Below are 23875 nucleotides of genomic sequence, written 5' to 3' on the forward strand. Positions count from 1 at the left end.
TTTGTTTAAAAACCACCTATAAAAACTAAAAAAAAATATGAAGGTTAATAGCTTTGTGACAAGGATACAAGTCATGCATCCTTTCTGGGCCTCAGACTGCCCATTTTAAAATACAGAAGGTGACCGCTTTGCCTACTTTGTGGGGTACTTGCAAAATAAGTTGAATGCACTCTCTAAAGAAGTTTAATGATCATTTGATTAATATGATCCTGTTGATCAAGCATAAAAATGTTCACTGACGATTTTAGACCAAATTAAATACTGATAAGGAAAACTAACTAGTCAATGGCTTTACTGCATTTAAAACTTGTGTAGAAGCTGTCATTGCTGCAATTAGGGAAAGCAGGAAGGAGTCCAGAAGCAGGTCCCAGCAACAATATAGTCTAAAAACCCAGAATCTTGCTAGACAGTCAGCAAAGAACAAAGCTAGGCATTGTATGAGCTCATCTTAGACCCTGGTCAGGAAGGTTTTAAATTACTAACGTAACGAAAGGGCAATATTGTGAAGAACTAGAGCAATAATGCACCCCAGGGGATATTTGGTAACGTCTGCAGTCATTTTTGGCTGTCACAACTGGGGGCAGGGGTGCTACTAAAATCTAGTTCATAGATGCCAGAGATGTTGTTGAACACCCCAGTGTGAACAGAACAGCCCCTCACAACCAAGAAATTATCTGGTCCCAAATGCCAACAGTCCTGAGGTTAAGAAATCCTATTTAAAAGCAGTACTATCTAGAAAACAGAATTTGATGATAGCATCACTCAGTCACTCACTCACTCACTCACTCATTCATATATTTCCTGAGTACCCACCAAGGAAAGTTTCTGTAATGAACTCTATCCTAGGTGCTGAAGAGTCTAGAGTGGTTCAAAATAATCTGTGTGATTTATATAAATATTGAGCATCTATATGGCCTTAAAAGGAATCTCAGACAGTCAAACAAGTTTACCAAGACCTGGAATATTTATACCTTTTCTAAATACCTACCTCCAGGGCCTGCATTCGTTTTAACAGCATTTTATTTTCGTTGTTCTTAATCTTTTCTTCATAGAATTCCAGAAACGTTTTTTTGTAGACTAGTTTCATATTGTACTTCTTCGCCATTCTGTCCAAAACAGATTACTTAATGAAAACGTTTCCAAAATATTTGTAATTCCTCCACAGTTTACTTTGACACAATAGTGACAATTTCTGGGCATCAAAAAAGCTATCATTAATAAATTCACAGTAGGATGATACAAAATGAATGAAGAGTAACATACCAATAATTACACCTATAAGATAACATGCATCCTAAATCTCAATGGGTCACAGGAAATCCTATTACTGTAACAAATAGGTCAGGAAGTAAAATGAAAGGCTACGAGATGGGGATGAATAGCTGTAAGGAACACTTTTCTATTAATTCCATTTTATTTAACTTGATCCCTCACCACGTGGCATTAAAAACAGCTGCCATTCCTTCTTAAAATATTCTCTTTCATCTCTTGGATTCTCTGGCAAGATACACTATTAATCTTTATAACACATCTTGGGCTGCTTCTTCAGTTTGTTTTACAAATTTCTTTTACCCAACTTCTAAATTTTAATATTCTGAAGAGTCTGGTCCAGAGCATTACTCACTTTCCCTTCCCTGACTTCATAAAGCATGCCAACAACTATCTGTAGCTCAGCTCTCTCTTGTCACACTCATTTATTCCACTGGTTCCTAGAAATCTCCACCAGGATGTCACAGGTACCCTCTAACTTTCCAAATCCAAAGCTGAACCCCATTAGACTGTTCAGCCAATCTTTGCTATTTCAGTAAATCTAATGACTCATGCCAGAAACCTGAGAGTTCTCCATGCCACCATCCTCTTTCCAATGCTCCACACACCACTATATCCCGTTTACCTATAAAATGTTCTTCAAATAGTTCTTCTTACACTTCACTGGCCACCAACTTGCTTTATTTATTTATTTTTAAAGATTTTATTTATTTATATGACAGAGAGATAGACAGCCAGGGAGAGAGGGAACACAAGCAGGGGGAGTGGGAGAGGAAGAAGCAGGCTCCCAGCGGAGAAGCCTGATGTGGGGCTCGATCTCAGAATGCCGGGATCACATCCTGAGCCGAAGGCAGACGCTTAACGACTGCGCCACCCAGGCGCCCCACCATCTTGCTTTAACTACCACCACCACTCAGCTATACTACTTCGCTTGTTTCCCTGCTTCCACTCTTACTCTCCCTCAAGGAATTTTCCAACTGCAGCCAGAATGAGCTTTCAAAAAAATACATACATGTCACTTCGCTCATTTATGCCTTTCACTGGCTTTCCAGCACACTTCATAGAACACGATTCAAAAGCATTTTGCATTGCCTCTAATACACTCATCTATAAAGGAATGGTTCCTTGGGGCACCTAGCAGGCACAGTCCATACAACCATACAGCACGTGACTCTTGATCTCAGGGTGTTGAGTTCAAGCCCCACACTAGGCACAGAGCCTACTTAAAAAAAACAATAATAATAATGCTGCCTCATCTTGAGCCACTTGGGCCCTGATTCCTTACAAGCCACACAATGGTTTTCCTTCAGCTCATTCACATACATTGTCCCTTCTACTCTTCAACTGGCAAACTTCTTTCCATCCTTTAGATGTTGACTTAAACATCACTTCTTCACAGGTGGATTACTTAAATACTCAATTACATTAGGTCTCCCTGTTATACTCTGGTTTTTTTCCTATGCAATTGCCAAAGATTATGGTATCTATATCTGCTGACAACATAGGGGTCTGGGGAGGATCTCAGGTAGCAGGTAAAGCAGGAGATGAAGGGAAAATAACTTTGGAAGGGTTGATGAGAAGGTTTATGAGGTGATAATAAGGAAAGGACAATGAAAAAGAACATATATGAGAGCCACTGGGATATGTATATAAGAGGCATATGTAAGGCAGTGCTCCCCATAATTTGAATTAGCCCTTCTTGGAAAGACAACATGAGTAAAGTTNATGAGGTGATAATAAGGAAAGGACAATGAAAAAGAACATATATGAGAGCCACTGGGATATGTATATAAGAGGGATATGTAAGGCAATGCTCCCCACAATTTGAATTAGCCCTTCTTGGAAAGACAACATGAGTAAAGTTAAGAGTCTNGCGAAATATCATAATTACAAAGAACTAAGACTCAATCTGACCAATTTGAATAGGTTTGCCATATAAAAGCTAATTATATTGTGGTTCAGTTTCTTAATAAAACTGCAAAAGGGCATCTCAAAATCCCATGCATTTTCAGATCCTGTCTCACTGAATGTATAACTGTTTTAGTAAATAATTTTTTAAACATTTAGATATTATAGTGATGACTTGTGACTTTATATGTGCATCACCATTAAGCAAATTAAGTATAAAAGATAGCTAGTGCTTCCTAGCATTTAAAAAAACTTTCATTATGGGGCACCTGAGTGGCTCAGTTGGTTAAATGCTCAACTCTTGATTTTGGCTCAGGTCACGATCTCAGGGTCCGCGCTCAGCAGGGAATCTGCTTGAGATTCTCTCTCTTACTCTGCACCCCCCACCCCCGCGACTCACACTCTTGCATTATCCCTCTCAAATAAATAAATCTTTTTTAAAAAAAACAAACAAACAACTTTCATTATATCCTTTATCTTTTTAGGCCTACTCAAATTACCAACTTTGTTAACCAAAAACACCAAGCCAACATACTAAACATATGTAATGACATACTAAAAACGCTTAATTTCTCCTTTTATAAAGGTGAAGAGCAANCCTGTCTCACTGAATGTATAACTGTTTTAGTAAATAATTTTTTAAACATTTAGATATTATAGTGATGACTTGAGACTTTATATGTGCATCACCATTAAGCAAATTAAGTATAAAAGATAGCTAGTGCTTCCTAGCATTTAATAAAACTTTCATTATGGGGCACCTGAGTGGCTCAGTTGGTTAAATGCCCAACTCCTGATTTTGGCTCAGGTCATGACCTCAGGGTCCGCGCTCAGCAGGGAATCTGCTTGAGATTCTCTCTCTCACTCTGCACCCCCCACCCCCGCCACTCACACTCTTGCATTCTCCCTCTCAAATAAATAAATCTTTAAAAAAAAAAAAAAACTTTCATTATATCCTTTATCTTTTTAGGCCTACTCAAATTACCAACTTTGTTAACCAAAAACACCAAGCCAACATACTAAACATATGTAATGACATACTAAAAACACTTAATTTCTCCTTTTATAAAGGTGAAGAGCAGAAACATTCCCTAAGAGTTTACTAATGTTAAGGGGGAAAAATGATTTAAATTTTTAAATTTTATAGTTTATCGAATAAAATTTTTATATATTACAGAATCCTAAAAGTCTTTTATCTATAATTTTACAAGCTGACTGAGGCACAATTCAAATAATCACCAGCTCAAAATAAACAGCAAATAAAGCTCTTCTCTTCCCTCAGTTAATAAAAGACTTCTGTTTTAAAAGCAGGAAATCAAGTTTGGTCAACTGTGAGATGGCCTTATGTTTAAATTGACTCCTCCATTTTCCCTCTCAGGGAAACTCCAAGACCCAGGGATCTCATAAGGCCTTGAAGCCTTATCTGATGAAGCCTGGTTCCCCAACTTTCCCTGTCTNAAAGTCTTTTATCTATAATTTTACAAGCTGACTGAGGCACAATTCAAATAATCACCAGCTCAAAATAAACAGCAAATAAAGCTCTTCTCTTTCCTCAGTTAATAAAAGACTTCTGTTTTAAAAGCAGGAAATCAAGTTTGGTCAACTGTGACATGGCCTTATGTTTAAATTGACTCCTCCATTTTCCCTCTCAGGGAAACCCCAGACCCAGGGATCTCATAAGGCCTTGAAGCCTTATCTGATGAAACCTGGTACCCCAACTTTCCCTGTCTTTGTACAGGACACCGAGAACCAGGTGCATGAGTGAATACATTCTTGAATCAGGATTTTATCATCAACACTGCCTATGAGACATAGGCAAGTTCAAAGCTATAGTGAAACGTAAAACAACTTTTAATACCTATTCTCATCAAAGGAGGAGCTTTGCTGTATGAAGACTCATTTTATATTACCAAAGTTACTAATAGTTTTTTTAAAAAAATCTTTCACTATTTGCAAAGTCAGGTATTTTCTGTCACAAGATGAAGGCAACAGACTCCCTTTCTTACCTACAGGATATAGTTACAATGATGAAAGAAAATTAAATAAGCAAGGCTATATGAGGCTATGGCATAAACCGGAATTTGAGGTTAGTCTTTTTTTTTTTCCTTTTTACAAGGCTATACTTTTTCTTTGGGTTCCATTTAAAATAAGGAATGAACAGAAACACTAATTTTTTTTTCTTTCTTTCTCTTAAGGCAAAAAGAGAAGAGTAACAGATTAATGACATTCTTACTCATTTAGCAATGGAAAATAGACCAAGAATTCAGGGACATCCACAACACCTTCCAAGTTGAAGTCATATTTGCAGCCAAATAAAGGATAATCTCCTTTCTTCTGAAACTTCACAGTATATATCTCATTCCCAAATGATTCTGTTTCTGAAGCTTCAAGGCGTCTTCTATTAAAGGTTATCCCCAAACCGAAATAAAAAGATTAAAGTTGTTATTAGCTCAGACTTATTCTGATCAGATTATGCATGTGAAAAAACTACAGGATGCAATTTTGAAAAGATACCTGATCCACTGTTTAACTGGATTTGAGCTACTTTTAAGAAGCAATACATTAACAGATCATTAACAATCTCACTAATAAAATTAGGCTGGAAATTAGGTTTCACTATCATGGCTACTGGCTAAGTCTTTGAGTATCTGATCTATTGTGTAGCACTAAAACCTCTGGCTGGATACATCATCGGTCTCCAATTTACCCATAAAGATGTTTTAAAGATTCATTTGTAAATCTATCTTTTGACCTTAAATGCTGAGTAACTACATCTACTCAAATACATTATCAAAGTACTCAGCCTTTATAAGATTAACATGGCATGTTTTATAAACTCTATTTCTGATAAACATTTGCTACTTTAAAATAAGCTTAATTCTGAGTATTTTATAAACCACAATATATTAAAAGCACTTACATCAGTTCAAAGCTATTGGGAGTGGTTCCAATAAAATACCCTCCAGGGCTCAGTGTCTCACAAGCATTTCTGAGCATCATGTCAGCCTGCTCATAGGATTCAAATGAATAATGACAGACAAACTGACAACTGCAGATGTCAAAGCACATTTCTGGGTCACGAAACTTGTTAATCAAAAGTTCCTGAAACAAAATTAAAAACTAAAATGGGTCAAGATTTTGCAGTTAACTACAATATGAAAACTTTTTACTAAGTCAATGTCTAGAATTAGGTCCTTAAAATAAAAGTAGACATGCCCTCCCAACCACCAACCTTTCTCTCATTATGTATAATGAGGTCCACAATGAAATGATCTTTTCCTTCTGTTTCAATAGAATTTGATTCCCATTTTCACAGTAATTTAAAAACTAAGGATGAAATCATGTTTCAAAATCTGTCAACCAAATATGACATTTAAAAAAGCTGATGCTTTTATTTGGCTTTACTTCAAAGCTAAAATAAAATGACGTTGAACAATAACCTTGATTAAAAAAAAAAACCACAAAGCTGGCCTTTGGGACACTCTTTAAAAGTGCAGAAGTGTTTTTAAAGGTTTCCAACATTCTAGCAATATACTACCACTTTACCTTTTCACTTTCACAACTGCAAACAAAATGTGTAGGATTAAAGATATCCATAATAGTTTAATGAGCTGATGAGTCAGACAAAGCATTAAAGTTTAAGGTGAAACTTTCACTATTCAAGTGCCTCCGTAGTTCTTAAACTTCATAGTTGTTAAGAAATTCAGAAACAAGTGGAAAGTGCAAAACATCAAACTCTGATATGTTGGGAAAATACCCCAATGAATTACAAGGTAAACAAAATGTAAGTTCAGTTCTATTTTAAAATAGTGGAAAATAAATCTTGTCTGAACAGAAAAGCAACAAATAAATGATTCCTAAAGTTCAAATTACTAAAAGCAAAAAATTCCCAGAAGTGGGTCATTTAAGGAAATTTAGCATTAACAGAATTTCTAGATGACACTGAAAATGCATGTCCTGAGATTTTTAGTGTTTCCAAGTACATTTTAAAAGAACTGTTTTTTAAAACACATCATTCACCCGAACTAAAAATATTAAACATAAATTGACAAACTGAAAACAATTCTGTACCTTTGAACAATCAGCAGTTACAAATTCTGCACTGAAAATATATTCATTATCACGACAACGATTTTTCATGTCCTCATATCGCTGCTGACACTGTTTAACAGAAACATCAGCAATATCTGGAAGGGGGACAGGCATTAGTAACTGGCAACAAAGACCCACAGAGATAAAACATAAATGCAAAGATGGCTCAAATCTGGACATTAATCCTAACTGATAAACTTGAGCATGAAATCTATCTTTAGTAAAAGCAAAAAGGTTCTATTTCCTTCAAAACACAAAGTATCTGTTTCAATGCAAATGCCTTATTATTTTTCAAAAGGATTAGAAGTTTTCTCAATAAGTACTGATAACAGAAAAGTTCTATCATGATTTTTAAATGCTTATTCTAAGTTAAAAGCAGAAAGTTTAGACTCCAATTTGAATTATAAAACTTTAACTATATGCCCAACTTTGAAAAAATATCAAGGCCCAGCTTTGAAAATATCAAGTTTACTTTTTCTTAATAAAAAGTTATTTGCTCTTTCCTGTGTTGAGATTTGCAATGATGGTGCAAAAGCAATGGAAAGTAAAGCTGGCACCTTATCATGAATACAAGGTAGTAGTGCACCAAACGATACAGGTAATACCTGATATCTTCTTCACCGCTATAAGCTAGCATGGGGAAAAAACCCCAATTTCGTTTCAAATGTTATTGATAAAGCAGTAAAATTTGATTTTATTAAATCTTGGCTCTTTTTCAATATTCTGTGTAATGAAATGGAAAGTAACAGAACATCTGTGCTACCTAACAAAGTCTAAACAGGACTGGTGGGACTGTGTTCTGAGCTGTACTAGCCACTTTTTTTCACGGACAAGTGTTTTCACTTGAAAGAACCACTGACAGACAAACTGGTTATTCAGACTTTATAATTTGGCAGACATTTTCTTGAAAATGAACAAAGTGAGCCTCTCACTTCAAGAAAAATAAAAGAACAGTATTTGTTACCAATGATAAAACTTGAGATTTCAAGTGAGAATTACAAATTTGAAACACTTTATCTACCACCATGGGCTGGGCACCTTCCCAATACTTAAAATTTTTCTGACTGCTGGTAACATTAAAAAAATTTGATTTCTTGATGTCAACATTTAGAAGATCTGTATAATTTTAGTGAACATTATTTTCCAAATATTACAAAATCTTGCAGGGCAAAAGATCCATTCAAAGCACAAGACAGACCAATGGATTTCAATATAAAAGAATACAAAAATTTCACTGACACAAATTCTGATGCCACACTCTAACTTCCTTTAAGGAACTACAACCTGCTGAGTTTGGATACAGTATGAAAGACGAATACGCTCCATTATCTGAAAAGACTGTGAAAATAGCCCTTCATTTTACAACTACGCATCAAACAACACATCTCAACAGTGAAGGCAGAAACAGGTGTGAAAACTCCTACTATTCTAGACTCTAAAGGTATTTGGAAAAATAGTTTTACAGTGCCAGTCTTCTCACTAAACTTTATTCTTTATGGGGCGCCTAGATGGCGCAGTCGTTAAGCGTCTGCCTTCGGCTCAGGATGTGATCCTGGTGCTCTGGGATCAGGCCCCACATCAGGCTCCTCTGCTGGGAACCTGCTTCTTCCTCTCCCACTCCACCTGCCTGTGTTCCCTCTCTCGCTGGCTGTCTCTCTTTCTGTCAAATAAATAAATAAAATCTTAAAAAAAAAACTTTATTTTTTAATGAATAAAAATATTTCTTAAATTCTCAATTTTAATTTCTATAATCAAGAGCTATAACCACATACACAATAGCTTTCTGTGGTCCTCAATCTTAAAAATAAGGGTATATAGTGTTCATAAAACCAAAAATTTGAGAAGTGCTAATTTAGGTAACTTTACAGGTGGTGCTATGCACTTCATCTCACTGGAAGAATACAACATCTGCTTGTCCCACTTTAGCGTTGGGTTCAGGTGCTTGATTCATTCAGTTATTAAATTCCTATCAACCTTTCTCACCTAATAGCTTTAGCAACTTTTTATGATTGTTGTGTAGATCTATTGTTTCATCAAGGGTGGAAAATTATGATTTTGATCATTCCTACTGCACTTATTCATTCTGGTTTTTTAATAGAGTGGAATCTCCCTTTTCAACCATTTGGTCACCTTAAAATACAGTTCACATAGGGTAAGGAAGATACCCCAACCCTTAATGTATAAATTTCAGAATGATGAGTAAGTTTCCTAGCAACCTCCAAGGGTGAACAATGAATTTTTTTCCTTTATTTGATGTGTTTCAATCCACTGAAATCACTATTCTTTTTGATGATCAAACTGTCCTATCTTTGGCCAGTGGAAGTTTCAAGTTTATGCTTTAGACATGACTCCATCTTTGATTACTTCCCTCCTTTTAGGGAGAACAAGTTATCCCAGGCTCATTAACTATATTATGTAACACCATCAGTAAAATCTCAAAACTCATTTAAAAAAACACCCATCTCACACACAGCCCCAGATATCTTCTTATATTTTAGTGTCATGTGATACTGAGATTGTTTATCTTCCAGTTACCTGATTGATCACAAATTATTCTTGCCCATGTCATTATTTATCTTACCTGTACAAACTAGCTTGTTAATTCTTCCCTTTTTCCACTTGAGCAAATCTCCACCTTTACCACATCCCAGGTCCAAAACAGTGATATCACGTTTTTTTTTCTGTCGTACCTTTTCTAAAAATTCCCCTAAGAGAGAAATGTCATAATAAATTATCATTTCTCCATTTTTACTACAGCATAAACTGTTATGCCTAATAACCTACTAACACCTGCCTACTAAAACCTGACACAATACTGAATCGCAGATCTACTCTTGTCTTTATCACTCTGAGTTTAACACTTCCTATTTCACGTGTATAGTATTTTGACTACTAAAATATTCACAGGGAGCCTGGGCGGCTCAGTCAGTTAAGACTCTGCCTTTGGCTCAGGTCATGATTTTGGGATCCTGGGATCAGGCCCCATGTTGAGCTCCCTGCTTGGCAGGAGGTCTGTTTCTCCCTCTCCCTCTACCCCTCACCCCCTCCAACGCTCTCTCTCTTAAAATAAATAAAAATCTAAAAAAAAAAAAAAAAAAAAAAAAAAAATTCTGTTATGAGTATTTCTGCCTTTCACTGTCCATAGGATCTTAAAGTAATTTCAACAGAAGCATAAGTGTTCTATATTTAACTTTCTGCTATGAATCTTAAAAAAACAGCATAACCGGAGTGCCCGAGTGGCTCAGTTGGTTAAGCGGCCAACTCTTGATTTCGGCTCAGGTCATAAATCTAGGGTCCTCAAACCGAGTCCCACATCAGTCTCCACGCTCAGTGGGGGATCTGTTTGAGGCTTCTCTCTCCCTCTCCCTCTGCCCCTCCCCTCACCCATGCAAGTGCACACACGCTCTCTAAATCTTTTTAAAAAACAGCTTAACAAATAATATGGAATGAGTAAAAAACTATTCTGAAATTTCTTTATTTCCATACAGTAAGACTAATTAGAGAGAAAATCATCATGAAACATTATTCAAAGATATCTTTATCACATTCAAGAATAACTAAACTGTAACTACCAACAAGAAAGAGAAAATGAATGACAATGGGCACTGAGAAGAGAAGGGAAAAAAGCCAGAGAGGGAGGCTGGCACAAACCACACCAATTACACCAGGACCAGAAAGGCAGGTGCAGACAGCAAAGCACCCATTCAGAGAGTTTCTGGAACAGCTGAAGGAGGAAAGAATAGCACAAATATGTGGACAGAAAAATTTTTTGCTAAGTCTGACTTCAGACTTTTTAAAAATGACCTCCCTCCCTGATTATAAAAATAAAATAACTAATGATGTGAAAAATATAAACTTAAAACATTTATTCAATGAATAAACACATGAATAAATGACACATCAGAAAAAATACCCTAGGAGTTATCTATATTACTGAGGATGATGAGGAAAAGAAAAAACGAAAAGAAATTAGGACTAGGGTCCATAGATTACCTTAAAAATATAGATTAAAAATGCCATAATACTAACCTTAAAAATAAAAGGGGAAGGGTTGATGAGCTAACATTCAATTACCCTAGCTGAAAACTAGCAGACAAATAAATCATATTTCTGTAATAAAACATAAAATTAAAAACAAAGTGAGACAGAAAATATTAATATGTGTTTGAAATAATGAGCCTAGTTCCTACTCCCAATACTATTCAGAATGAATAATGTATCTTTAAATATCAATTATTGGGGCGCCTGGGTGGTTCAGTCAATTAAGCATCCCACTCAATTTCGGCTCAGGTCATGGTCTCAGGGTTGTGGGATCGAGCCCTGTATCAGGTTCTGCACTCAGCGGGGAGTCTGCTTGAGATTCTCTCTCCCTCTACCCCTCCCATTTGTGCTCTCTCTTTCTCTCAAATAAATAAGTAAATCTTAAATTAAAAAAAAAAAAAAGGTAAATTATTGGAGCGCCTGGCTGGCTCAGTTTGTAAAGCGTGTGACTCTTCATTTCGGGATTTTAAGTTTGAGCCCCATGTTGGGTGAAGAAATTATTTTTAAAAACCTTTAAAATAAATAAGTAAAATAAAAATTAGTAAATTATGATCAAAACTAATAGAAAGTACCCATAATTAGCACTTTATTCTTTCTAGTGTAATCACAAAAGCATTTTCAGTTTTCCTGAGGCTAGCTTTTTAAAAAACAAAACAACCCAAAATCTTAATGTGAAGAACTTCAAAACCCACTGGCTTTTAAAAATTCTCTAAACTCAGGATGCCTGGGTGGCTCAGTCATTAAGTGTCTGCCTTCAGCTCAGGTCATGATCCCAGGGTCCTGGGATCAAGTCCCACATCAGGCTCCATGCTCAGCAGGGAGCCTTCTTTTCCCTCTGCCTGCCGCTCCCCCTGCTTGTGTTCTTTCTCTCTCTCTCTGACAAATAAATAAATAAAATCTAAAAAAATAAAATGTCTAAACTCACATAAAGAATCCAACTACTTAATATACTAGATATACAGAGCAATAAATGTATTCTGAGTTTTATTTCCACCACCATATTTCCTCCCATTTTAATTTTAAAGATGAGTTTCCATAAATAAAATGCTGGCTCCAAAAAGCTGAATGTCTTCATCAAGCCTCAAAGTAAACTTTATTTCTCCCTAGACACTTAACAAGAAAAACAAGTTCAACTGAAAATCACCACATATCACCTTTTGACTCATTAAACGCCTAGAGATGAAAAATCATGACACTGCCCATTTTCTTGACTTAACAGAAGCTGAATACTTAATCCAACATTATGGCACTGTTCCAAAACTATTAGAGTAAAACACAGTAATTACTAAGTAGCACTAGATTATCTTAAGTATAAAAGGTGCACCCTGCCTTTTGAATGCCTAATTAACTTATGAACTTAATATCAATTAAATTCTCATAAATATCTTATGTAGTCCAAAAGTAAAAATGAAAAGAATTATCTTGAAGGTCTAGTTTTAATTTTTGCTACAATTTTATGAAGTCAAGACTTGATAATTAAATGAATAGGAATTAAAGACTTAACAGTTTAGCATATGAATAATCATTTGGGGGAAAAAAAAAGAAACATAAGCTGAAATAAAAAACTCCAAACCAGAAATCAAAAATCAATCAATCATACCAATGAGGACGCTTTTCATCCAATTATTAAAGTTTCTTAGGTAAAAAATACGACTTTGGCTACGCTTCTCCAAACCAACTTCCTGTAGTTCGTTATAGTGGGCAGCCACTGCTGAACTGTGTCCCTCTTCTAAGTTCTGAAAATAAGAGAACAGAACAAAATTAAGGATCAGAACATGGCAAAAATAAACCTAACAGAGCATCTGACCTATATAAGGATAAAATACTAATGAAATTGATAAACTTCAATAAGCAACGGCATTGATGACAGAAATCCTACTAATTATAATCACACATAAGATTCGTTCTCCCCTGTTCCCTATTTTTGAGTACATCTCTTGGTTTAAAATTTTCATCTTGATCTTTCATCTGTATAATTTTGGTGTCAATGTCTTAATAAAACCAGTACTCTTCCAGAGTTCTGATTTATTCAGTTCAATAAATGTCAGTCAGTGGATTGGGTTCCTACAAGAGAATAAGATAGGAATAAGTTATATTTATTATATTATTATATAAAATTGATGTAAGCATTAAATAACACACACAAAGGAATTATGTTCAGGGTCAATGTTTTTGTTTTGTTTTTTCTTTTAATCTATTCCAATAGTTTCCATTTGTGCTACCTACCCAAGACCCCAAGCATTCTGCAAAAATGCCACGGTAGGTAAAGGGCTTCAAATTCCCACACTTCTCTGTTCAACCAAAGTGCTTCATCTTACATATCAGGTTTAATATTTTTACTTGGAGGAAAGGGTTCTGCTGATAGTAAAGTCTGAAAACTGTGTGTATAATACAAGCTCCTTTCTGTTACAAGGATTCACACCCTACCAGTGACAAAAGCCTAGCCTAACACTTTACTCTTCAGGACTGATACCAGGATTTTTACTCATTCACTGAAGTACTCCTTCCATCCAAATTCATATTCTGCCTCAGATTCCTTCAAAATATGGTATTCCCAGATGAAAATGACTTGCTGTCCCTTGTTCTATAATATCCATCCTAAATATCAGGCTTAAAATTGTATTAACTACCCCAGTGAGAAGCTGGAAACAATATAGTTAAAGGAATAACATTAAACCTGGGTGTAATGTTGAAATTTATCTTTTAAGTCATAATCTCTACTATTTCTGACACAAGAAAGTGGTGATGAACACATAATAAAAAAGGAAAAAAAAAGTACATCAACTGGAACTTACACTTATCTTTTTTAAAAAACTGAGAAAAGACAAACTATAAAATGAACTAGCCTTCAAGTTTCTAGTCAAATAAGAGTTCTTAAATAACAAAAATTATCTCAATTTGCAGAAGTTTCACCCAAATACAAGCAACTAAATTACAAGAGTTAAAAGCCTACTCTATCTTAAGACATTATCTATTACAAACAGAACATTCTTAAGGTTTAAGATTACATAAAAAATAGTATTATTTCACAACTGCTCCACATTTCAATGACACACTCCATTATGAATTTAAAAAATACATTCAACATACTTTTTGCTTTTCAGGAACATCCTCGAGTTCTATTTTTCTCTTTTTCTCTGTGCCATCTCCAGTAGAAAGGTTCATCTTTTGGAAAATCATCAGTTTCCATTCTTCTTTTCCTTGAAATGCCCTCATCATCACCAGAACCTTTTTCCTCTGGGACAGTTTCAGCATCAAGTTTTCTTTTCTTGGTTGGAATATCTTCCCCACAACTAGAACTTTCCTTTACAACATCATCTTCAAATTCCATTCTTCTCTTTTTTGGTGTGTCTACTTGTCCACAGATAGGAGCCTTTTCAGAAAGCCCAGTCCCAGGAGTGGTTGTGTTTTCATTAACACTGAATGAAGACTCTGTTTCCAAATCTACTGACGCTTTTGCCTCCTCAAGAGAGATCTTTTCACACTCCTCTGCTTTTGCAGAATTTTCCATTTTTGATTACTTAAACAGATGGTAAAACTTCATGAACTAACACTGGAATGGCAAAAATTTGATATTACTTGTAAACACTAATGCGGAAACTTTAAAACAATTTTAACCAGAAGCTAGCCATTCAATTTCAGTAATCAACTAGGAGTTTAAAAAAGTCTCAGTATAGAGAAAATACTGAAAACATTAACTGATATATGTTTTACATGAATCTCTGAATATGCTAATATGGAAGTACTAATTATAATCCCTAAACATACATATGATCTCATCCATGAAAGTCATTACTGGCATTGAAACTGACAGATGAAGTGGGAGTATTACACAAGCACTAATTCCATTTCTATTCTGATCCTTTCTTTATAGCCTTGGTTCCCAAATTGTGAGCCGGACACTATAACAAACTTGTACAGGCACAGCAGGATATTTTAAAATTTTAAGGGAAATCCTGATATCTGACATCTGGAAAATATCACAAACACAGCTTCAAATAGAGCATGGTTTCAACTGAGTAGATTGCACTACATTCCTTTCAATGATATCAGAACTTTGTGAAGCTGAGATTTTGGTGGCACCAAAGGATATCAACGTGTTTGAAACAGGAAATGAAGTTGGCAATGTCAAATCTGATTTCAAAGCTTGAGAAACTGTACAGTACCCAATGGGTGTACACATCCTATTAGTAAGCACTCATGGTTAACTAAGAATTAAACACAAACATTATTTTTTCCTTTCAACTTGTGTATTATTTTTAAAGTTATTAAGACATAAATACTAAATTCTTTGGACTAAACTACTTACTAAGTGGAACTGTTGGATATTACTTTTGACACTAGTGATACTGAAAAAAAAAATTCAGAGACTAAGGGCACCAAGAACAGGAAAAGTCTGGGAACCTACAGTTAACTTCTGAAATCCTTATTTCATAATGGGTGCCAGAATTAGAAAAGTGAAGAGAGTAGAAATAGCTTTGGACAAGAAGTTTCAAGATTCACTTAATGACTACTAAGTCTCCTTCAAATGTTCATAGGCCTGTATGTAAAATGGAAGAGAGAGAGAAATAAGTGAACTATGGAACAGGAACTTACTAAGTCGTCTGACAATTTTATTACTACAGAAGATCTCAATAAGGCACTATGTGGTTAATCTTCAAGAAACTTACAATCTATACACCACTTTTAAAACGTAGGCTGTATTATTCAAACCAAATGCAGAAGGGAGAGCAAAAGTCCAAAAATTGGTGCGATTCAGCAAATTCAAAACCCGAAAGTTACGAAGAGGTGGGGGAAAAGTCTTTTTTGAGTGAAGAAATAGAGTATGAAATGAAATTGCTTAACGGAATGGGTAAAAACAAGTCACTATTAACCAGGAAGAGTTTCAAGGGATATTAGCTTTCACTACACAAGGTGTAGGTAACAAAATACCAAGACGTGCCAAACTTGGAAGAACTGAATCAGAGAACGAAAGAAAAAAAATCACCCAGAAACGTAATTTTCAGAATACCCATTTAAAATGATTATGTAGTAATATTGGTCACCGAATTATCAAATGTCTAGGCAACTCTATTACCACAGATGGGATGTCATAAAACACATAATTGATTCGGTCAGAATAAACCACACAGAATTTCGAAGGACCGCAGAAATGGGTAAGAAGGTTAAAAACGGGGCATCAAAGTGCAATAATGAATAAACTCCAAACTAAAGAGAGCTGCCCCTCAGAATCCTCCGAGGAGGAGCTTAGGCTAAAGATTAAACTGACCCAAAGATGGAAATGCATTAAATATCCAAATACGCATTTCGACCTGGCTTTCCAGTCACACCTCTGAGGCAGGCCACGTCTCCATTTCAGTTTCTCAAAGCAGTTTCTCAAAGAACGACCGAGCCTCCAGAACCCCTAAGCTTAACCTCAAGCAGGACAACCTCTACACCCTGACCCGCCAGCTAGATGGGGGTCAACTTGGGAGGCCTAAGAGGACGCAACAAAGGCGAGAAGGGAAATCTCCAGCCAAGATCACCCTCTTCCGTCATTGGCGCGGCCTAGCTCTCGCTAAACCTCCGGTTCACGTTTCCGATCCGCCGCTCAAGACAACACAGACGCTTCTTCGGATCCGACAATCCCTCCCCCAGCCTGCCTTCTCAGCGCCGCTGAGGTGCGGCCTGAGACAAGTCTTAGGGCTGCTCCAGACCTCGGCTCTCTCGATCTGAATGAGCAACAGAACCCGCCGACTCCCACAAGTACTGCCCACTTAGCTTCGGGTTGGGTGCACAATAAACCTCGAGCGGCCGGTACTGAAGGAACAGAACTAGGGCCAAGCGAGCCCCTGTCAGTAGTTGGAGTACCCCTTCTATCACGACGGCGACGGAGGGGCTAAAGACAAAGAAGAATGGCCAGAGTTCCAAACACCACACTTACACCGACACAGCCATCCACGGTTCTGTTTGCGGAACCGGCGGTCGGCGCCACGCGTGTGCTGTTACGCCACTTCCGGGGAGTGGACGGATCACGTGACGCCACCCTCGGCTGCGAGTGGAAGGTCGCTCGACCTTCGCGCCGGAACTACGAGTCCCGTCGTGCCGCGCGCGGGGGCCTGCTGGGGGACGCGCGGAGCCGCACGGGCACTGGCAAGCACGTTGTTAAGTGGGCGCGGCTGGTGGGCCAGGCGGGTGCTGGTGGGGGGGAGGGAGCGAGCTTTCGCCCGAGCCCGGAGAGTTCCCGCACCCTGACCCACGCTCTATCAGGTCACTGTGCTGAGTGACACCGCCGTGGCATCAGAAGAGCTGTCTTTTGGCCTGTGCGGCGAGAACGGCGGTGGCCTCAATCTCCTAAGAGGTAGCCAGGGCCCAAGATCTCTAAGGATCTGCGCGGGGGTGGGGGTCGAGAGGGCACCTTCAACCCGGTGCACGTTGGGGAGCAGAACCGGGGCGCGAACCCGATACTTGCCCCGCGCCGACAGCTTCTTAGGCTACGCCGGGGAATCCGTCGGCGGGGCCAGGATCCTCCAGACTCGCCCGCCCGTCACCCCTGGCGGCCGAAAGAGGTCACCCCCCTCCCTTCTCTGGCAGGCATGTGGCTAGGCAAATCCTGTTTGGGGGACTGTTTTTCAGCTTTCTGCTTTGTACCCCTTCACCCTCTGCTCTTCCCTACGTCAGAAGATGGCTGAGGAGGGGCTTGGGAGTCCTCCCTCGGAGTTATTTTAAAAATGAGCAACATCTTACTTTGTAGGGACTAGCAGGTCGTTCTTACTGTTGCATTTGGGAATCCCTGTCATGCCTCCCTTCAAGAAGGCCATTCTTATCTGTCAGATTCGGAAAAAGGGGGCAGCCCATCCCTATTCTTGGAGAAACGCTAAAGTATTATTACTCTATGTTGGCTCGACTTTCGTATGGGATGGTTGGGGAAGAAATCGCACTTTGTCCATCCGCTCAGATTTCCACTAGAGAATCCAAGGCACTTACTGTACTGACGGAAGCTCCATAGTTAAGGTCTTTCAACCCGAGACGTAGGGTCAAAACTGTATCTGTACTAAGGTTATTGATGCGTGTACATTTTAACGTTGTTATGCCTCAGCGCCTCTCCACCTTAATGGCGAAAAAACAGCGTGATTAGTTTTACAGTTTATCTTGAATTCTTTACCAAAATTGATCCCATTAAAAGCAGTTTTGAAAAGGGGTTTTACTGGCCTGCCTACTTGTCAGTAGGTAGTTACATTAATGAGACTTCGCGTTGGGAATGGCATTTGCAGCCTGTCGTTTACAATCGAGTCACTTCCAAATTGTGGGCATTAACCTTTCTGAGGTTGTTGACCCTTTATAAACTTTGGACCAAGAATGAGGCCTATTTTTAACAAATGAGAATGAGCCGTCAATTTCAGATGACTGAGCCTGTACTTTTTGTTACATGCAACGAGCTGTGTTGAGAATTAATTTCAGTTCGTGAATATTGACAACTGCAAAGGTATAGGTCCTAAAGATTGAATGTGCTATATACATATCCATCCAGTAGAACTAAGCATGACATAGCACATATTTGCTAGTTCTGATGCTTAAGTTTCTTGAGGTAATTGCTCTTGTAATTTTAGGAAAAATGAATCTAATTTTGACTTTCTAAGAAATTCTTTAATTAGATTAAAAGGCTCTTAACTATGTGTTTATATAAACTCCACCATGAATTAATGTCATGCATATGTAGAGATCACATCTTACGTTTTTTATCAAATTTAACCAAAAGTCATGCAATTTGAGTTGAGAATAAAACTCTTGAATGTAGCAGTAATGGAAGGAGTGAATGGGCCAGATAAAAATGTTTTAAAATTACTGTTGATGCTATTTTCCCCCATTATTGCTTGAGTAATATCTGGTTTTCTGAAAATTGAATTAAAATAATAGCTAATATTTTGGTACCTTCTCTGTGCCAGACTAAGTGCTTTACATATTTGAACGCATTTAATTCTTATGTAATCCGGTGGGGTAGTTGCTATGATTGATGGTGATGGTGATGGTGATGATTTTACAGATGGGGGCTAAGTAAGTCGGCCAAATGAAGCAGCTGGGAAGTAGTGAGCTAGGATTTGGACCCAGGCAGGCTGTCTCCAGAGACCAGAATCTATGCTAATAATGAAATAGTAGTGTCTGCTGGAAGACCAGCCTCAGAACTGGAAGTTGGCTGGCACATAATAGATTTTCAGAAAATTTCCTGATACTTCCTAATGCTTGGGTTATTATGTTCAGAGAGAAAATAACTCAATAAAGACATTATCTTTACTAGAATGTGAGTTCCAACAAGGCAAGGATCATCATTTTGTTCAGTGAGTGCTTTGAACAATGCTTGGCATACGTGGGTGCTTATTGAATGAATGAATTGCCAAGAAAAGTTTTAAAAATTCTTTTTTTTTTTTAAAGGACATACAGGATTTACTTCAGTCCATTTATAAGATTTCTTTATGTGCCGTTTTGATTATTTGGCTCATTATTAATCCAGCCGCTTTGGATTCTCCTGGCTTGGATTATACTTTTGTCAGAGAAAATGGGAGTAGTAACTTGCAAGTTTTCTAGTTAAAGTAAAGGTAAGCAACAGATTCAGCAGATACCATCCCTCTTTTTAAGTCATTAGTTTCCAAAGTGACAGCGCTCAGAAGTGTAATTTTAAAGTGTGATTTCTGTTGTGCAGTTGAAGATCACATTTTTGAAACATAAAAATTCTTTAAATGTAGGTAGAATCTTAGAGCTTCCTAAGCATAATGGTGTTCTTGGAGGTAGGAGTGAGGTGGTTTAATGGAAGGTTTGTTTCTCCAGTCTTGGAGGAAGGACTGTTCCTCCAGTCCTCTCACCAAAGTGGTCCTACTGGAATTTTACTGCCTTTTTGGAGCACATAAGATATTCTTGTTCAAAAAGTTTTTGGTATAGTGCTCACTTCGGCAGCACATATACAAAAAGTTTTTGGTATAGTTGAAAGTAAGATTTAGTTGAGAAATCTAACTTCATTATGTGTGATGGTTAGTTTTATATGTCAACTTGACTAGGCTATACTACATAGCTATTAAATCAAACACTAATCTAGGTGTTGTGATGGTGTTATAAGCTGTGGTTAACATCTGCAATCAGCTCACTTTAAAGGAGATTACCCTCAATAATGTGCGTGGGCTTCATCCAATCAATTGAAGGCCTGAATTTTAAACTGAAGTGTCTCAAGAAGAAAAAATTCTTCCTAAAGCCTACAGTGTTGATTTCTGCCAGTTTCTAACCTGCCCATCTGCCGTACACATTTCAGAGTTGCTGACCCCCACGATTTTGTGAGCCAATTCCTTAAAATAAATCTGTATCTGTTTAGATAAGTGATCTAGATTTCTAATACATAGACATAAATATCCATTTACCTAAATATGGATAAACCTAAAGACAGATAGGGTTATAGGTATATATTTTTTCCTGTTGGTTTTGTATCTGGAAAAACTTGTCTGATTCAGAGTTTGGTGCTGAAGAGTGGTTCTAGAGGAACAGATTCTTAAAGATGAGTTTTCTGAATTGGTTATGGTGTTCTTGGAATTGGTTCCCTAATCTGATTAATTTTAAAGGCACTAATTAATGACTATTCCCAGTGGTGAAAAGGGCACTGATAGCCCATGATATGATGTGGCAATAGAGATTTGCAAAATGCAGAACATTACCATCTTTTTCAAGTATTCAAAAGATAAGGTTCTTGATGGGATGATCACATATTTGATGACTTAAAACATTTTCGTCAGATTAACAAGTGAAATGAGACTCACTGGTTGCTGACTGCTAGCTGCTAACTATGCTGGAGGAAGGGGAAAGAAAAGGATGAGCTTAGGTCTTCAGATTCCCAGCTCAAGCTCTGTGTAAATAACCTGAAAGTTTTTATGTCTGCCCTAAAGAAACTCATCTGAGACTGCTGAAAACCAAACCCAGAGTCTCATCCTGAAAACTGGTTGAATTACAATGCAAAATGAATCCCCATCTAACAGAGTATCTGCTGTTAAAATGAGGACGTTGATTGAGAAGGAATGCAGTCCTCAAATTTGGAATGAGTTACTGAACCCCTAAATTTTAATGCATTGTCTTTGCCAGCAAAAGCAGATCTTCCACTCTTCTTTGCAAATTTAACCCTGCTTTGTGTGAAGTACCTGTAATGGCATTGCTGGAGGTATTTGCCTTGCAAAGACAGCAGATTCTCCCTACAAACTATCTCTACTGCTCTTTGCTGCTAGACTCACGTCCTAGCAGGCCCTCAGAGGGAAGCTACAAAGTATGTCCCATGAGGAGGTGTGCTGCGCTCTAAAAGCCACATGATTTTTTTTTTATACACGTAGAAATCTGGGGTTTTTTTTGTGGGGTGGGATATTAAAGGTGTGGGATGATGGTGGAGGGAGCATAAAGTTGGACCAGGCCAAATTTATTGGTATAGGGACCACTAAACAAAGCTTCTGGATTCACTGTTACAGCTTGAGGGATTAGGAAGGGCTTCTGTCTGGTTGGTTGGCTGAAGCTTGGACCAAAAGGTGACCCACGCTTCATGAAGTTAGAATACCAGACCTGCCTTGGTATACTATAGGGGAGGGGATCCAAAGACCTAGGGAGATTGGAATGGTAGTGTGGATTTATCATGTAAGACCAGCTCACCCACTCTGGGAGGGTCTAGAGGCGATACCTTTCACCATGACAGTGAGAAATAAATTATGAGGGGAACCCCAGCATCCATGAAGAACTTTGTGATTGCTCTTCTCTGGGTCAGAAATTACAGCAGAAACTACTGCCACTGAACTAGGGATCCTTATATACAGTGAGGATTATAGGAAATTGGGCAGCTGTTACAGAGACCTATTTTCTTAATGGCATATCTTACATGCTGAAGGAAAGAAGCCAGAGGAGAGGGCAGTTGAAGTACAGGAAGGAGAATAGCAGTAGAAAAATACAAGGAAAATGTGGTTGAGCAGAGTCTTCGAAAAGACAGGAAGAGGATAGCTTTAGAACACAGGTGGAGGATTGAGTTTCTTTTCAAAGAGTTAAGGGATTCTGAAATGGGTGTGGATACAGATAACTTTGGAAGTGTGAAGCCTGAAGTTGAGAAAATTCACCCATAATAACTTTGACTCATTTTTAAAGGGAAGAATAGGATAGGTTCATCTGTGTTGTGGGACCACTAAGTAGTAAACACAATAAATAAATAAATAGGATGTTAGAAGATAAATGCTATGAAAAAAGAAACATATAGAGCAAGGTAAGGAAGATTGGGATGTTGGGAAGGGAGGACTGGAAGTGGTATTGTGATTTTAAATAGGCTAGTCAAGGCATACCTCATGGAATGGATGCCATTTGAAAAAAGACTCATAGGAAGTGAAAGAATCAGCCATGCAGACATCTGGAGAAAGACTATTCCAAGCAGAGGGCATAGCTAGTGCAAAATTCTTACAGTGGCAATTTTAACATGTTCGAAGAGCTGCAAAGGGGGTCCAGTGTGGCTGGAGCAGAGTGAGAAAAAGAGTAGATGATGCATTCAGAGAAGAAAAGGGAGGAGATATGTGAGGTATTGTAAATGATTGTAATTACAGACTTAAGCCTTTACTCTAAGAGAAATTGGAGAGTTTTAAACAGGAGAGATACGATTTTATGTATCTGTTATATTTTATCATTGGCTGAAAATAAAGTATAAGAGGTTTGAAGAGATTGGGAAGGGTGTGGGATGGTCATTGAAAGGAGAGGGAGAGGAAGCTGATTGGACCAGGAACCACTGTAAGATGTCACATAACATTCACAACCTTTCTGAAATAAGATGAGGTACCCTCAGTGTATGCTGGGTACTAATTTACTCAATTGTGTGATTTTTGTTGGTGCTCAGCTACGAGATATAGTTGCAGGAAAAGCAGATAGTTGGACTAGCTCAAGATTAGATTTTGTGGGGAGGAGGTTAAGATGGCGGAGGAGTAGGGGACCCCTTTTTCAGCCGGTCCCCTGAGTTGAGCTGGATAGGTACCACCAGCAGGAACATCCACGGAATCAGCCTGAGACGCAGGAAGATACATCTGGATCTCTACAAATGAACATCTCCAGCGCTGAGTATCGAGGTACGAAGCGGGGAGCCGTGAAACCGCGCACAGATATCGGAAGCTAAACAGAAGGGGGAGGGAGCCGCCGTGTCAGGGCGCCGGGAAGCGGTAGCCACCTACACGGGGGAGCGGACAGACCGCGGACCCGCACGCTTGAGACAGCAGACTGAGAAGGGAGCTCCGGGAGCGCACGCGGAACGGCTGGCGGTTGGCGGGCCACCTGCACGGGGGAGCAGGCGGACTCGCGGTCAGCACCCGTGAGACAGCAGACTTAGAACGCGAGCTCCAGGAGCGCGCGCGCAGGGCGGCTGGCGGGCCACCTGCACCAGGGAGCGGGCGGACCGCGGACCCGCACTCTGGAAACAGCAGACTGAGTCCGTGAGCCGGGAGCGTGCGCCACCAAGCATCTCACGGAGCTCCGGAGCTCCGGTGTGCTCACTGGATCGAGGCTGAGAACGGGAGCTCCGGGAACATCCGCGGGGCGGCTGGCGGCT

The 23875-nt window shown here is 38.4% G+C and overlaps 2 protein-coding genes across 2 annotated transcripts in view; one reads left to right on the top strand and one right to left on the bottom strand.

The window, feature by feature from the left end:
* Positions 1–17327, bottom strand: part of RNMT (RNA guanine-7 methyltransferase) — a 38232-nt gene extending 20905 nt beyond the window's left edge. The window contains 9 exon segments of the mRNA XM_002922873.4: positions 989–1106; positions 5411–5575; positions 6098–6279; positions 7249–7364; positions 9851–9976; positions 12911–13046; positions 14401–14466; positions 14468–14863; positions 17234–17327. Of these exon segments, the coding sequence (XP_002922919.2) occupies positions 989–1106; positions 5411–5575; positions 6098–6279; positions 7249–7364; positions 9851–9976; positions 12911–13046; positions 14401–14466; positions 14468–14821 (1263 nt within the window). The 5' untranslated portion in view covers positions 14822–14863; positions 17234–17327.
* Positions 17328–17412: 85 nt separating this feature from the next.
* Positions 17413–23875, top strand: part of FAM210A (family with sequence similarity 210 member A) — a 40475-nt gene continuing 34012 nt past the window's right edge. Inside the window, exon 1 of the mRNA XM_034642062.1 lies at positions 17413–17650. The gene's annotated coding sequence lies outside the window, so the exon portion shown is untranslated. The remainder of the gene's footprint in view (positions 17651–23875) is intronic.

Source organism: Ailuropoda melanoleuca, chromosome 14 (assembly GCF_002007445.2).
Source record: "Ailuropoda melanoleuca isolate Jingjing chromosome 14, ASM200744v2, whole genome shotgun sequence".
NCBI lineage: Eukaryota > Metazoa > Chordata > Mammalia > Carnivora > Ursidae > Ailuropoda > Ailuropoda melanoleuca.